Raw genomic sequence first — 17,792 nt, 5'->3', positions numbered from 1 at the left:
CCCACGGGTCACCCGCAAATTCAAACAGTGGTTAAATTCAAACGATTTTTTTAATTTAGGAAAATGTTAAAACTTAAAAGTAGGGTATGGCGGGACCGTGGGATGATCCAAACCGTCCATTAGATGGCCCACAGCCTAAATAGGTTGTGCCCCAAAAATCATTTCAATAGGTTGATCCCAACCCTCCGATCTATAGAGGGTTAGGATCAAGTGATCAACCCTCTAACATTCAAATCGGAGGGTTGGGATCAACCTATGGTGCTAGCCATAACCTATTCAGGCATCAAACCCTTAAAAAATAGATTAGCATGACAAAATCACCATCCTTTGCATTAGAAAAAAAAGCCATCTAACTAGATTAGCATAACAAAATCACCACCCTTAAAAAAGCCAAGTGACTTGCGGGTGCCCGTGGGTTGACCCAACCCGACCCATGTTTTTGCGGGTTGGGTCACCCGCGGGTTAGTTTTGACGGGTCACTAAAACTCAGACCCGTGCCCGCAAATTTGCGGGTGGGTCGGGTCGACCCGCGGGCACGGGTCGCTTTTGCCAGGTCTACATGTAGTGTTTTTCATCTTACATTGCCTCTTTCTCAAATGTACAGATTCATCCATATCTTGATTTGAAGAAACTTTTGGCATGGAATTTGAACTACTGTGTGATTATGTGTAATATTTCTTTATTGGGTTCGATTAAATAGTAAATATCCTAACAATTTTGAGCATTTAACCTTCTAAGGTATGACAAACATACAATGATTTCGAATTTTTATTTTTTTTCTAATTTCAACTATATTTTCTATTTATGATGTATTTTAATTCAATTTTATTTCAATTTTTTCTAGGAGCCTTGAGGTTAGGATTTAATGTTTGGATTTTCTTTATTAGTATTTTATTGCTAATGTTTTTCTCACTACAAGAAAAGTGACATTACATTGGTGTATCTTACACCGACGCTTTTAGTGATCGTCACTGATGCTACCATGCCTAAAAGTATTTACCGACGTTTCTTGCATACCTTCGGTGTTCTCATTTATACCGGCGCTTATGAACGTCATTAAAAATAAAAAGCAAAACGTTGGTGTTTAACTTATCACCGATGTTTTAAGTAAACCGTTTGATGCAAGCCTCTCCTAGGCTTCTTAGACTAAGGATCGGGAGAGTGACAAAGAAAGACAGCCAATTGCACAATGACTTGGGTATAAGAAAACAGATTCATGCGAGTTCGGTAAAATGGGCGTATCTCCTTCATTATAGGTTGGAATGACCTGATTCCAAAATCAAATTTCAAGGACTCAATGATCTAGAACTTTGATGAAGAAAGTTTTCTTAGAAAGATACTATAAGGCACTCGAAAACAAGATGGAAGTGGGTGGTCCAGCAAAGACTAAAATATGGGTAAAAGTAACAACTTCAATGGCTACTCTTCTAGGTTGCCAAGGAAGGTGAATAACATCAATTCTTCAAGATTGATGGTTTGAAACTCTTAACGGACGTAAAAAATAGAGGAAAGCTCCTACTCTTCAAGGAAGGAGTGAAACTATTATAGGTTTCAACGATGAACTCCTCAAGGTTCAAGGGAAAATGCAATAAGCAAATTTTCATTCAATATTCACTAAAAACTCCATTACATATGTTTGATACTCTTCAAATAGAGAAATACATGAGAAAATTCGTTCAAACTAGTCCACTAACTAGTTTAGGGACTCACATACATCATTAATAGCTTATGAACTCTAAACAAATTAACTAGTCAAAGCTAGCAAACACAGTCTACCAAAATAGCCATAACACTTCAACCACTTCGCCAAATTAAGACCATGAATATCTGTTGGAAAGATAATTCAAAGACCTACAACTTATTAGTTAATCATTTTCTCTGATTCATCCATCTAGAGGTCCACAAACGTGCATCAAAATTGACCAGGTTTATTATGACGAAAATGCGATTGGCTCATGCCTGAATTGGCGTGCCCATTATCTTGGGCTAGAGCTGGCCTTTATGCTTTGTGGATTCAATTTGGGCTTGGGCCTTGTGTTGGGCTTGAATACGGGGTGATCTTCTCACTTGCTTGGGATGGGCTTCAAATTTGTCAACCATATGAGTTGGGGTTGCATCATGCCCCCCTTGTTTGAAAGAATTCGTCTCTGAATTCGAGGTATCATCATCAGTGGAATCTCCCATATAAGGTGTCAAATGGCGGACGTTAAACACATCATGTATCTTCATATGGGAAGAAAGCTTGAGACGATACGCATTGGGAATGATGCGTTCAAGTACTTCAAGTGGACCAAGCTTTCTATTACTAAGCCTGTTGTAGCTTCCAATGGGGTGACGTTCCGGTGGCAAGTAAGGCCAAACAAAATCTCCGGGTTCAAATATGACTTCATGACGCCTCTTATCAACAGCCTTCTTATAGGTCTCAGATTTACTTTCCAGCTTACGATGAACATCTTCATGTATAAGCTTCATTTGAGATACAAAATCTTCAACTTGGGCAATGGGCTTTTCAGCAAATGGAATACGTACAAGATCTAGTGCTGACTTGGGTTGTCGCCCATAGATAACCATGAAAGGGCTGCAACCTGTAGAACGGTTTACCGAACTGTTGTAAGCAAATTCTCTAAGTGATAGGTTGTCTTCCCAAGAACGGGGATTGTTATCAATCAAGGTTCTCAATAAATTTCCCAACGATCGGTTCACAACTTCGGTTTGCCCATCAGTTTGAGGGTGGAACACAGTACTAAACTGCAGTGTGGTCCCAATACTCTTCCATAATTGACGCCAAAAGTGACTAAGGAACTTCGGTTCGGATTCGGCTCGGTTCTGGTTCGGTTCGGCCAATTTTGCCACCCCTAATCACGAGGTTCTTTTGTTGGTAGGCTATAAGGATTCAAAGTTGAATCCTAGATTGTCTCTATCTCAAATCTACTATAATTATGTCTGCAATGGCCTTTTTACATTGAATCTGGATTATTTCATATTGAGGATTTATACATTGAATTTGGACTATTTTATACTAGGCCTTTCTATCCAGATTCAATGGCCTTTTTACATTGAATCTGGACTATTTCATACATAGGGACTGGCTAGGCAATTTGGCAGAAAGCCATTTGGCGGCTCATTTTTTAAGAGAGAACAACCACATTGTAGTATATATACATTGTATTATTGATTTAATTCGGCTGAGGTGGATGTTCTATCATGAAAAAGTGAGCCGCCAAATGGCTTTCTACGAAATTGCCTCGCAAATCCCACGGACATAATATTTGCTTTTTGGATTTCGATCCAACGGTAAATATAGTCCTATAGTACCCAATTTATGAGCATTGAACTTTGCATACGCAACATTGCAGATTTGGTCAAGCAATTATTTGTAACCTTAAAATGATATTTTCCCCCCTTTACCTGAAAATGACAACACAGGAGAAAGTAGTGTCATTAGACTCATTACTTATGAGTGAGAGTGAGAGTGAGAGTGAGAGAGACAAATTTTTTAGGGCAAAGATAAATTCGCACCACCCTAAGGATCATTCGCAACCCTTAAAGTTAAAAAAAAGCTTTATAGTCTACCACTTACTCTCCTTTACAAGGGTGCGAATTATCCTACAGGGGTGCGGATTTATCATCGCCCTTTACAAAAAATAACTTCTAATTGTTTATAACTTCTAGTATTATTTAGAGGTGTTTTAGTAAAAATAAGCCATGTTCATGTTTCAAACTATTTCAATATTGTCATTCATTGGCGACTTGTACTAGTTAATTCCATTTTACCTTGGTAAAGAATCTTGTCCAGGTCGACCTTTTGCCTAAATAGTAAATTAAGATTTTTTACTCTTTCCTATTCACATCCTAACTTATTTTTAAAATTCAATTGTGTACAACTGAATTTGATCCGACCAACAAGGGATTTGAATGTCATATCATGACTAAGACATGGGGATCCATTGACACCCCTACTCTCATGGCGTACATGGCAATAGAAGGAGAACTCTCAAGGAGCTCTTTGACACCATATGGCAGAAAAAGACAGTCAGAGGTTGTTTCCATTGTTTATAGGGAAAATGACCAAATAGAAGGGGTTTCTACTGACTATGACATTTCAAGAGGGGTGTTTTCTAAATCACCAATCAAGAGTGCATATGACTAAAATGCTCTTGACTCTCTCTCTCTCTCTCTCTCTCTCTCTCTCCCCCTATCAAATCACCTTTTTGAAATGATTACATTTAGAGAAAAACAAATCCCAAAACCCACCTTTTTCCCTCTTCTTCTTCTTCCTCCCACCTACCAAAAAAACGTACGTATGAAAAACCCAAAAACCTCCATTTTTGAAACCCAAAAACCTCCATTGTTAGATGCCAAAAGCTCCATTCTATTGCTGAAAACCTCATTTTTAGATGTAAAAGCCTTCCTAACCCTTCATTGCATTGCACAACGCCTCCATTTTCAACAAATATTGGAAAAAAACGTTATTGGATTTGGAAATCTTAAAAATCTTCACTAGAAACCACCATTCCATTGCAGAAAGCTTCCATTTAATGGAAATGTGTGTATTTTTACCCCTCTCCCCTCTCTTTCCATTATAAGGCATGTTTATAAAGTTGAATGAAAGTTTTCCATGTTAAACTACTGTCTTCCATTGCAGAAAGCCTTCAATCACTATTTAATCTTATTTAAATTACTTTAAACACTTTATAATCATTGTTATTTTTCTGTAAACCACTAATTTCTTAAGTTTAACCAGTATTTAACTACCATAAACCGGTACTGAAGTGGGTGTTTATAAGTGGTTTATATAGCTTCTTTGGTTAAGAATCCTCCGTAGTGGTTTATAATCGTAATTAGTGGTTTATTAAGGCTTACCAGTGGTTTAGAGTGTTTATAATTGGTTTATAAGGATTTATAAATGATTTATACAGGGTGAGCAGTAGTTTATAGTGTTTATAAGTGGTTTATATAGGCTTATAAGTGGTTTAGAGTGTTTACAACTGGTTTATATAGGGTAAACAGTGGTTTATATAAGCCTATCAGTGATTTAGAGTGTTTATAAGTAGTTTATGTAGGCTTATCAGTGGTTTAGAGTGTTTATCATTGGTTTATACAGGGTAAGAAGTAGTTTATAGTGTTTGTAAGTGGTTTATATAAGCTTATCAGTGGTTTAGAGTGTTTACAACTGGTTTATATAGGGTAAACAGTGGCTTATATAAGCCTATCAGTGGTTTAGACTGTTTATAAGTGGTTTATGTAGGCTTATCAGTGGATTAGAGTGTTTATACATGGTTTATACAGGGTAAGAAGTAGTTTATAGTGTTTGTAAGTGGTTTATATAGGTTTATCAGTGGTTTAGAGTTTTTACAACTAGTTTATATAGGGTAAACAGTGGTTTATATAAGCCTATCAGTGGTTTAGACTGTTTATAAGTGGTTTATGTAGGCTTATCAGTGGTTTAGAGTGTTTATACATGGTTTATACAGGGTAAGAAGTGGTTTATATAGACTTACCAGTGGTTTTAGAGTGGCTTATCAGTGGTTTATAGTGTTTATAAGTGGTTTATATAACCCTATCAGTGGTTTAGAGTGTTTGTAAGTGGTTTATATAGACTTACCAGTGGTTTTAGAGTGTTTATAAGTTGTTTATTTAGGATTATCAATGGTTTAGAGTGTTTATAAGTGATTTATATTGGCTTAACAATGGTTTATAGAATTTATAAGTGGTTTATATAGGGTAAGCAGTGGTTCATATTTCCTTGTCATGACTTAGTAGTGGTCTAGAGTGTTTAAAAGTGGCCCGAATTGTCTTAGTAGTGGTTTATGTTGTTTTATGGAGATTTAGTAGTGGTTAAAGTTGTGCATAATTCTAAAATGGCTGCTTTACTTGGTAATTGGAATGATTTTTTTTCAATTGGTTATTTTGACAATGGTTTAATTTTGTGTAAACAGAAGAACGGTAGAACGAATAGCTTCTTTTATCTTACACGTCGACGGCTTTGTAAAGGATGCGGTATCATTTGAATACATCGGCGGGAAGAAGTTGCCCGTAATTGTGGGTCGAAAAAAAATTGTGAAAAAATTGGAAGCAATTAGGGGTTTAAACCAAACTTTAGGGCTTTAAACCATAGATTTCTAAAAAAAAATTACGGTTTTAGTTGCTGATTTTCCAAACTGAAAGAGAGAGAGTACCAACGCTAACTTATTGGTTTGAGTCTAAACTGATTTGGGAAAATTATAGAGTTTTCTAAACTGATTTTCCAAAATATACGATTTTCTCAACTAATTTTGGAAAATATAGGGTTTTCTAAACTAAATTTCTAAACCAAACTTGGAGGTTTAAACCAATAATCTGTGAAAAATTTGGGGAAAATTAGGGGTTTAAACCAAACTTTAAGGCTTTAAACCATAGATTTCTAAAAAACTTAGGGGTTTAAACAACTGAAAGGGAGAGACTACCAACCTGTGAGAGGAGGTTCACTCAGAATAAGAGGATACCGGAGAGAGGTGCACGAACCTGAGGGGCATTGTGACCCTCTAATGGACGGTTGGGATCATCCCATGAGAGAAACAAGGCATTGTGGCCCTCTAATGGACGGTTGGGATCATCCCATGAGAGAGAGGGGCATTGTGACCCTCTAATAGACGGTTGGGATCATCTCATGAGAGAGAGGGGGGCATTGTGGCCCTTTAATGGACGGTTGGGATCATCCCATGAGAGAGAGGGGGGCATTGGGGCCCTCTAATGGACGGTTGGGATCATCCCACGAGAGAGAGAGAGAGGGGGGGCATTGTGGCCCTCTAATGGACTGTTGGGATCATCCCATGAGAGAGAAAGAGAGAGGAATTGTGGCCCTCTAATAGACGGTTGGGATCATCCCATGAGAGAGAGGGGGGCATTGTGGCCCTTTAATGGATGGTTGGCATCATCCCATGAGAGAGAGGGGGGCATTGGGGCCCTCTAATGGACGGTTGGGATCATCCCACGAGAGAGAGAGAGAGAGAGAGAGAGAGAGAGAGAGAGAGAGAGAGAGAGAGAGAGAGAGAGAGAGAGAGAGAGCCCTCTAATGGACTGTTGGGATCATCCCATGAGAGAGAAAGAGAGAGGAATTGTGACCCTCTAATTGATGGTTGGGATCATCCCATGAGAGAGAGAGAGAGAGAGAGAGAGAGAGAGAGAGAGAGAGAGATGACGGTATTTTAAAAATGAGGGTATTTTTGTCCTAAACCCTTGCAAACCAGTCACCATCACTATAGATTGGTTATTTCCAAGTCTCCCCTCTTCATTTGTCATAGTCAGTAGAAAGTCCTTTCATTTGGTCATTTTCCCTTGTTTATAAAAGACTATCAGAACAAAATTGATGAACATCTCCAAACAGGACAACCAATCCCCAAAAAACAACTTACTTCCCCAAAAAACAACTTATTCAAGGACTTCTATCTCCCCATTGAACAGCCTCAATTTAGTGGTCTACCATGAGGTTACATTGTCTTACACGATGGAAAAAAATCTCATATGTGAGATTTTTAGCCTTGTTTGTTTTGAATTTTGTGAATTAACACAACATCAGGGCGCCGATGGTACTCAAAATCCAAAATGAACAAGGTTTAAGGCATGCAAAATTTAATGCCTTAACTTCTCTTGGTAAAACCTCAAATGCCTGTTTGGTTTGCAAGAAAAGGGTGGAAAGAGATGGAAATGAAACTATTTTCCAAGTTTTCACCTCTTTCTCTTGCTTGATAGTAGAAGGAAAAGAAATCAATCACAGATAAAGTCTTTAAATTTTATTATCATCAAGCTCTCTCTGTCGAAACCACTAATTATAACTTATTAGTGAACCTCATTGGCCATTGTTAACCATCACTTAACTGATGTGCTTTTTATTTTTTCATGACATAGGGTATCCCATCCCAATTTTTATGGCAGGACTATTCCCTATCGATGCGTGCAATCACTAGTGAACCAAGCACATCGGGTAAGCCCCGGGGATTCGAACTCACGTCATTGGGAAACATACTCATGACTTTGCCACACCCGTACGGGTTCCGATGTGCTCCTATTTATTTTCCTTCTACAGCATGCATCCAAATGAGAGGAATATCTTTACAGGAGAAAGCTTTCTCATCCATGTTTGTTATACGAAACAACAAAGAAGTTTATCCTGAAAAGAAAAGGAAAAGAAAAGAAAGCCTTTCCATGATGAAATTGCAAGAAAGCATCACCGGTGATTTTTTTTTTCTTTCCACAATTTAGAGGAAAATTAAATGATTATGGTTAATTTAGCAGTATATGATCATAAATTCCATGTCCTTGAAAGTAAAATCTTTGAATTCAAACAAGATACAAACAAATCTTAATAAAGGAGGCCTTATTGTGTGGTTGGCCAATGGCGGATGCAGTGGTGTCACAATTGGAAAATGATAGATCGCTTCATGGAACTATTGCGTATGCAATGACGTCAAAGTAGGCTAACTTGATCAATAATCTTTAGCAAAGGACAATGTGGGTCAAAACCCCGTGAAGATCCACCAGATCAACGGTCCCAATTACACCACATCCTATGGGGGACGCACTTTCACATTCTCCTCTTACTTGAAAGTTCATTTCTCAGATAGAGAAACCATGCACTGCTCCTCACTGTAAATTATAGAGCAGGGCATGGGCTCATAGCATCCTAAAAATTTCATTACAATGGGGGAATTGAAGTTATTTGGAAATTCTATAAGCTTTTTCTCCATTAGAGTTGAATGGGCTTTGAAGTTTAAGGGGATTGAATACGAATACAGTGAAGAAGATCTCACTAATAAGAGTCCATTGCTTTTGAAGTAGGGCTGCAACTCGAGCCGGGTTTTACCCGACCCGCATCGACCCGACCCGACCCGAAAATAGCCTGGGTTGGGTTCAGGTTTCATGGGTTTCGGGTCGAGCCGGGTTGCGCATTCAAAAGCCCGCATCAATCTCGGGTCGAGCCGGGTTTGAAGGGTCCCGACCCGACCCGACCCGAGTTACATAAGTTATAGTATGTACATTTTTTTCTATTGTTAGTTAAAAGTGAAAACCCACGCACCCACTGTTATTGTATGTGAGTGTAATTTCTACTTCTATGAGTTGAGTTGATTCAAGTGTTTGATTCAGCATTGTTTGATTGCAATTACAACATTGTTTGATTACAACATTGTTTGATTCAAGTGTAATGTGAGTGTAATTACATCATTGTTCGATTCAAGTGTAATGTGAGTGTAATTTCTGCTTCTATGAGTTGAGTTGCCTTGTCAAACAAGAATTTTCTTTAAAAAATTGCGTCAACGTGAAAAAACTCCACCGACCCGACCCGACCCGAGATTTATCATGGGTAGGGCCGGGTTTGGGAATCGTGGGTATTCCGAAAAAAAACCCGACCAGACCCGACCCGAGATATTTCTCGGGTAGGGTTGGGTTCTCCAAAACCCGACCCGCCCGACCCGAGTTGCAGCCCTATTTTGAAGTACAATCCTGTGCACAAAAAGATCCCGGTGCTTTTGCACAATGGAAAACCAATTGCTGAGTCACTAGTCATACTTGAATACATTGAGGAAACATGGAAAGTAAATCCTTTACTTCCTGAAGATCCTTATGAGAAGGCTAAGGAGCGCTTCTGGCCGAAATTTATCGATGATAAGGTAATTGTTTTCTACTTTTTCTGTTTTCTGGGTTTTTAGGCCATGTTTGGCTCCATTAATTTTTTTTCCCATGGAATATTAGTTTATCAAGTGGTTAGACTTTAGAGAAGGCTAGGGAGGGTGGGAAATGATATCAGCACAATCCTGTTTGAATAACTGCACAGACCAAGCTTGTCTTTTCTTATTTAATTGGCTTGTGAGAGCTTTTTGGGAACTGTATAACCTTTTGGGCCTTTGGCAGCTCTCTGCTCTTTTTTATTTGGTTGGTAAGTTGGGATTGAACCACCGACCTCAAGGTCAAAGAGTAAAGTCTTCTTAGTTCTTACCATTGAGCTAGAGGCTCAACCCAGCTCTTTGCTTTTTAGCCACTTCTTACCCTCTCCTCATTAATAATGAGAAATCAAGTCTCTTCATCTCCTACGTACGCTCCTTTGCGCTCTCCTAGATAAACAAATATACCATTGGCAAAACAATTCATGGTTGCCAAAAATTGGCCTCAAGTGAAACTTTTTGTGCAATTTTTTGTGTGCCAACAGACAGATTGGAACCCAAATCCGAGTGGGTTATAACAAAATTTCCAAAAAAATATATAGCTATTTATTCGAAAAGCAAGCAATTATTATATAAATTTTCTTTTCCAAACTTGTCCAAATAATCCTGAAATCCAAACAGCCTAAATAGAAACACACCTGCACTTTGTTTTTTCTGAATTTTGGCCATTTTTTTCGGAACTTTTCTCGAATCTTTTACAATTTGCCTTGAAGAACAATTATTCTGGAGCCAAGATTTTCTAACTATTGATAAAGCCATTGATCCCAAGTTAAAATATTTAATCATTTTTCTTTGAATTATCTCTCTTGATGTAGTGTTTCTCTGATCTACGGTCCGTTTTCATTTCACAAGGAGAAGAACAAGAAAAGGCTGTGGAATCGGCATTGGAGACACTGAAAATTCTGGATGAAGAGATCAAAGGGAAGAAATTATTTGGAGGAGAGACCATCGGATATTTGGATTTGGTTGCTAGTTGGATTTCTCATTGGCTCCCTGTCTTTGGCGAATGTTCGGGTGTGAACTTACTCAGTGCAGAGAGGTTTCCATATCTCTATGCATGGAGTGAGGATTTTGTTAAGGTGGATGCCATTAAAGAGAAGTTTCCACCTCGAGAACAACTAGTTGTTAGATACAGTGCATACCGCAAAAGCCGGCTTGCCGTAGCAGAGAACAAATGACCAGTTCATTGTTGTTCCTACATTATCATTATAGTATATGATTGTTTTTGTTTTATGGCCACTAGAAGTATGTCCAAATCAAATAAATGAGTGTTTAAATTTCTTCTCTTTATATTGTAAAACTAAGATTGTGCTGCGTGATGGAATCATAAGCATGTGATTGACCAAAATAAATGCGAGTAGAGATCGGGCATAAATACCCTGTTCCATGGTTTTTGGATCTTTTGGCAAAGATATTTTTCGATCCTGAGATGATTCCGAGTGGTGTGATTATCCCGGGAACTGATTATCCTTTACTGCAACTCCTAATATCTGGAGCAGTTTTCTACTCTCTACATGTTTCCATATGTGTATTGCAATGAGGAGAAATAACAATCTTATGTGTAAGAGAAGGGACCAATCCTACATTTATAATAAAAAAGGAAATGCTGGGGTCCATCCATTTCAGACATCTGTTCCTCAAATAAGCCCACTTACCTTATTGTTCTTACTACGGGTCCACACATATCATTAACCAATTTCCATAACCTTTCAACGTGAACATATGTGGATAAAGTGTTTCCGAGTCAAAACTTTATTGATCACTAACCGTCAATGAGCCAATCTAGATCACTCTTTCCTAATATCGATGAGCTAACCAGTTTTGATCGCATCATATATTCTTTATGTGCTTGTGTTTGTGTTCCTAAAATTCTACATTCTAGAGGTGGCTTCTCAAATGGTGAGGGCTTGTGTCCTAGATGTGGCTTCTCAAATAGAGGAGGCTTCTGTTCTTGGCTTCTCAATGTAGAGGGCTTTATATAGAAATGGTGTCTTCTGTTCTGCGGGAGGCTTCTGAAATGGAGGTAACTTGTGTTCTGGGTTTACTTGGTTTCTTCTCAGTTGTGTCCCTCTTTTTTGTGTTGGCTTGATGATATTTTTAAATATTTTCATAAATATTATTTCCCTAAATAATAAATGCACTTTGTGGATATGGTCCAATGAGGGAACCTTGTAGACGGTTTTTGGTAAGGGCGCCCTTCAGTGTAGCATTTTTTATATTTTTATATCATAAAATCATTTAAATATATTTATGAATGGATTAGTGGGTGAAATCTTTCTTTCCTCACCACGTGGCGGGATGGGGTTTTGTTGGGTTTACTGGTTGGTTGTACTATCTGTGGAACATTATTTTCCTACTAATAAAATGAGATGTATTATTTTACACCATGGACGTGAAGAGCAGAGGGAACCCGTAATTTTTTCTTCTATATTCAAACACACTCAAACAAGAAAAGCACTTCACATATAGAAATAGAGTTAAAAAAGAAGCCACTAATGGCACATCTTATTTCTATATAGATGCATAGTAAGTTAAAACACACGTAATTTTTTCTTCTAAATTCAAACACACTCAAACAAGAAAAGCACTTCACATATAGAGAGTTAAAAAAGAAGCCACTAATGGCACATCTTATTTCTATACAGATGCATAGTAAGTTAAAGCACACTTAACGATGGCTTTATAGGAGAGGCTTGTAGGGTGTTTTATGGTAGGATTTTGGAGCTTATAAGTAACATTCTAAGCCTTCTTCGTTGGAGGATGGCCAGGGTAGTGACCACCGTAAGGTGGTGGCTTCTTCTTTGGAGGCTCGTACTTTGGCGGTGGCTTACCATATGGTGGCTTCTTCTTTGGAGGCTCGTACTTTGGCGGTGGCTTACCATATGGAGGCTTCTTCTTTGGAGGCTCGTACTTTGGCGGTGGCTTACCATATGCTGGCTTATAATATTCTGAGGATTCTTCAGTTGGAGGATGGCCGGGGTAGTGACCACGGTAAGGTGGCGGCTTATAATATGGTGGCTTATAATGTGGTGGCTTATAATATGGTGGCTTATAATATTCTGAGGATTCTTCAGTTGGAGGATGACCGGGGTAGTGGCCGTAGGGCGGCTTCTCATGAGGGGGCATGTGTTCTGGGGGTGGCTTCTCATATGGAGGGGGCTTGTATTCTGGGGGTGGTTTCTTAAATGGAGGCTTGTATTTTGGTGGTTCCTTCTTAGGTGGCTCATGACCATAGTCAGCTTGGGAGGGAGTGGTAAGTGCCACCACTCCAAGGAGGAAAACTAACAAGTGTGAGAGGAATGCCATGTTTGGCTTTGATGATAAAACAGTGGATGGGAGCTGCCCTTTTATAAGGAGATTGGCCAATGAAAGCCCAACAAGTGGTAGCCTCTGATACCGTTGGTTTCTTGTAAGGGTTTATCGCCGACACAAAGCTTGTCTTTTTTCTAACTTGTAAATGCATGTGGTCCATCATGTGGAAAATTGGAGAAGTTTGACTGCGACATGTGGTAGCAGATGTCGGTAGGTTTAACGGAGTAAAGAAGATTTGGCTGATAAAAGTAGATACGCATGTCGTTAGACCTGGCAAACGGGTGGGCCGGGCCGGGTCAACCCGCGGGTGATGCGGGTGCGGGTCACACGGGTCGGGTCAGGAAATGACCCGCATTTTTGCGGGTCAGAATTTACGTGACCTGCGCGGCCCGCGGGTGGACCGGGTCAACCCACGGGTCACCCGCAAATTCAAACAGTGGTTAAATTCAAACGATTTTTTTAATTTAGGAAAATGTTAAAACTTAAAAGTAGGGTATGGCGGGACCGTGGGATGATCCAAACCGTCCATTAGATGGCCCACAGCCTAAATAGGTTGTGCCCCAAAAATCATTTCAATAGGTTGATCCCAACCCTCCGATCTATAGAGGGTTAGGATCAAGTGATCAACCCTCTAACATTCAAATCGGAGGGTTGGGATCAACCTATGGTGCTAGCCATAACCTATTCAGGCATCAAACCCTTAAAAAATAGATTAGCATGACAAAATCACCATCCTTTGCATTAGAAAAAAAAGCCATCTAACTAGATTAGCATAACAAAATCACCACCCTTAAAAAAGCCAAGTGACTTGCGGGTGCCCGTGGGTTGACCCAACCCGACCCATGTTTTTGCGGGTTGGGTCACCCGCGGGTTAGTTTTGACGGGTCACTAAAACTCAGACCCGTGCCCGCAAATTTGCGGGTGGGTCGGGTCGACCCGCGGGCACGGGTCGCTTTTGCCAGGTCTACATGTAGTGTTTTTCATCTTACATTGCCTCTTTCTCAAATGTACAGATTCATCCATATCTTGATTTGAAGAAACTTTTGGCATGGAATTTGAACTACTGTGTGATTATGTGTAATATTTCTTTATTGGGTTCGATTAAATAGTAAATATCCTAACAATTTTGAGCATTTAACCTTCTAAGGTATGACAAACATACAATGATTTCGAATTTTTATATTTTTTCTAATTTCAACTATATTTTCTATTTATGATGTATTTTAATTCAATTTTATTTCAATTTTTTCTAGGAGCCTTGAGGTTAGGATTTAATGTTTGGATTTTCTTTATTAGTATTTTATTGCTAATGTTTTTCTCACTACAAGAAAAGTGACATTACATTGGTGTATCTTACACCGACGCTTTTAGTGATCGTCACTGATGCTACCATGCCTAAAAGTATTTACCGACGTTTCTTGCATACCTTCGGTGTTCTCATTTATACCGGCGCTTATGAACGTCATTAAAAATAAAAAACAAAACGTTGGTGTTTAACTTATCACCGATGTTTTAAGTAAACCGTTTGATGCAAGCCTCTCCTAGGCTTCTTGGACTAAGGATCGGGAGAGTGACAAAGAAAGACAGTCAATTGCACAATGACTTGGGTATAAGAAAACAGATTCATGCGAGTTCGGTAAAATGGGCGTATCTCCTTCATTATAGGTTGGAATGACCTGATTCCAAAATCAAATTTCAAGGACTCAATGATCTAGAACTTTGATGAAGAAAGTTTTCTTAGAAAGATACTATAAGGCACTCGAAAACAAGATGGAAGTGGGTGGTCCAGCAAAGACTAAAATCTGGGTAAAAGTAACAACTTCAATGGCTACTCTTCTAGGTTGCCAAGGAAGGTGAATAACATCAATTCTTCAAGATTGATGGTTTGAAACTCTTAACGGACGTAAAAAATAGAGGAAAGCTCCTACTCTTCAAGGAAGGTGTGAAACTATTATAGGTTTCAACGATGAACTCCTCAAGGTTCAAGGGAAAATGCAATAAGCAAATTTTCATTTAATATTCACTAAAAACTCCATTACATATGTTTGATACTCTTCAAATAGAAAAATACATGAGAAAATTCGTTCAAACTAGTCCACTAACTAGTTTAGGGACTCACATACATCATTAATAGCTTATGAACTCTAAACAAATTAACTAGTCAAAGCTAGCAAACACAGTCTACCAAAATAGCCATAACACTTCAACCACTTCGCCAAATTAAGACCATGAATATCTGTTGGAAAGATAATTCAAAGACCTACAACTTATTAGTTAATCATTTTCTCTGATTCATCCATCTAGAGGTCCACAAACGTGCATCAAAATTGACCAGGTTTATTATGACGAAAATGCGATTGGCTCATGCCTGAATTGGCGTGCCCATTATCTTGGGTTAGAGCTGGCCTTTATGCTTTGTGGATTCAATTTGGGCTTGGGCCTTGTGTTGGGCTTGAATACGGGGTGATCTTCTCACTTGCTTGGGATGGGCTTCAAATTTGTCAACCATATGAGTTGGGGTTGCATCATGCCCCCCTTGTTTGAAAGAATTCGTCTCTGAATTCGAGGTATCATCATCAGTGGAATCTCCCATTAAGGTGTCAAATGGCGGACGTTAAACACATCATGTATCTTCATATGGGAAGAAAGCTTGAGACGATACGCATTGGGAATGATGCGTTCAAGTACTTCAAGTGGACCAAGCTTTCTATCACTAAGCCTGTTGTAGCTTCCAATGGGGTGACGTTCCGGTGGCAAGTAAGGCCAAACAAAATCTCCGGGTTCAAATATGACTTCATGACGCCTCTTATCAACAGCCTTCTTATAGGTCTCAGATTTACTTTCCAGCTTACGATGAACATCTTCATGTATAAGCTTCATTTGAGATACAAAATCTTCAACTTGGGCAATGGGCTTTTCAGCAAATGGAATACGTACAAGATCTAGTGCTGACTTGGGTTGTCGCCCATAGATAACCATGAAAGGGCTGCAACCTGTAGAACGGTTTACCGAACTGTTGTAAGCAAATTCTCCAAGTGATAGGTTGTCTTTCCAAGAACGGGGATTGTTATCAATCAAGGTTCTCAATAAATTTCCCAACGATCGGTTCACAACTTCGGTTTGCCCATCAGTTTGAGGGTGGAACACAGTCCTAAACTGCAGTGTGGTCCCAATACTCTTCCATAATTGACGCCAAAAGTGACTAAGGAACTTCGGTTCGGATTCGGCTCGGTTCTGGTTCGGTTCGGCCAATTTTGCCACCCCTAATCACGAGGTTCTTTTGTTGGTAGGCTATAAGGATTCAAAGTTGAATCCTAGATTGTCTCTATCTCAAATCTACTATAATTATGTCTGCAATGGCCTTTTTACATTGAATCTGGATTATTTCATATTGAGGATTTATACATTGAATTTGGACTATTTTATACTAGGCCTTTCTATCCAGATTCAATGGCCTTTTTACATTGAATCTGGACTATTTCATACATAGGGACTGGCTAGGCAATTTGGCAGAAAGCCATTTGGCGGCTCATTTTTTAAGAGAGAACAACCACATTGTAGTATATATACATTGTATTATTGATTTAATTCGGCTGAGGTGGATGTTCTATCATGAAAAAGTGAGCCGCCAAATGGCTTTCTACGAAATTGCCTCGCAAATCCCACGGACATAATATTTGCTTTTTGGATTTCGATCCAACGGTAAATATAGTCCTATAATACCCAATTTATGAGCATTGAACTTTGCATACGCAACATTGCAGATTTGGTCAAGCAATTATTTGTAACCTTAAAATGATATTTCCACCCCTTTACCTGAAAATGACAACACAGGAGAAAGTAGTGTCATTAGACTCATTACTTATGAGTGAGAGTGAGAGTGAGAGTGAGAGAGACAAATTTTTTAGGGCAAAGATAATTCGCACCACCCTAAGGATCATTCGCAACCCTTAAAGTTAAAAAAAAGCTTTATAGTCTACCACTTACTCTCCTTTACAAGGGTGCGAATTATCCTACAGGGGTGCGGATTTATCATCGCCCTTTACAAAAAATAACTTCTAATTGTTTATAACTTCTAGTATTATTTAGGGGTATTTTAGTAAAAATAAGCCATGTTCATGTTTCAAACTATTTCAATATTGTCATTCATTGGCGACTTGTACTAGTTAATTCCATTTTACCTTGGTCAGAATCTTGTCCAGGTCGACCTTTTGCCTAAACAGTAAATTAAGATTTTTTACTCTTTCCTATTCACATCCTAACTTACTTTTAAAATTCAATTGTGTACAACTGAATTTGATCCGACCAACAAGGGATTTGAATGTCATATCATGACTAAGACATGGGGATCCATTGACACCCCTACTCTCATGGCGTACATGGCAATAGAAGGAGAACTCTCAAGGAGCTCTTTGACACCATATGGCAGAAAAAGACATTCAGAGGTTGTTTCCATTGTTTATAAAAGACTATCAGAACAAAATTGATGAACATCTCCAAACAGGACAACCAATCCCCAAAAAACAACTTACTTCCCCAAAAAACAACTTATTCAAGGACTTCTATCTCCCCATTGAACAGCCTCAATTTAGTGGTCTACCATGAGGTTACATTGTCTTACACGATGGAAAAAAATATCTCATATGTGAGATTTTTAGCCTTGTTTGTTTTGAATTTTGTGAATTAACACAACATCCGGGCGCCGATGGTACTCAAAATCCAAAATGAACAAGGTTTTAGGCATGCAAAATTTAATGCTTCAACTTCTCTTGGTAAAACCTC

General features: G+C 38.8%; 1 protein-coding gene across 1 annotated transcript; it reads left to right on the top strand.

Annotated features, from left to right (window-relative positions):
- Positions 1-8,392: 8,392 nt before the first annotated feature.
- On the top strand, positions 8,393-10,978 carry LOC143881042 (putative glutathione S-transferase). The gene is made up of 3 exons (XM_077384036.1): positions 8,393-8,816; positions 9,476-9,647; positions 10,514-10,978. Exons 1-3 carry the CDS (start codon positions 8,680-8,682, stop codon positions 10,874-10,876), a joined length of 672 nt encoding a protein of 223 aa, XP_077240151.1. The 5' UTR covers positions 8,393-8,679; the 3' UTR covers positions 10,877-10,978.
- Positions 10,979-17,792: the final 6,814 nt, after the last annotated feature.

Source organism: Tasmannia lanceolata, unplaced genomic scaffold (genome assembly GCF_043159265.1).
Source record: "Tasmannia lanceolata isolate RefF3 unplaced genomic scaffold, GAP_Taslan_0.1 ptg000007l, whole genome shotgun sequence".
Lineage (NCBI taxonomy): Eukaryota > Viridiplantae > Streptophyta > Magnoliopsida > Canellales > Winteraceae > Tasmannia > Tasmannia lanceolata.
This window is presented reverse-complemented; position numbering and strand designations above follow the sequence as displayed.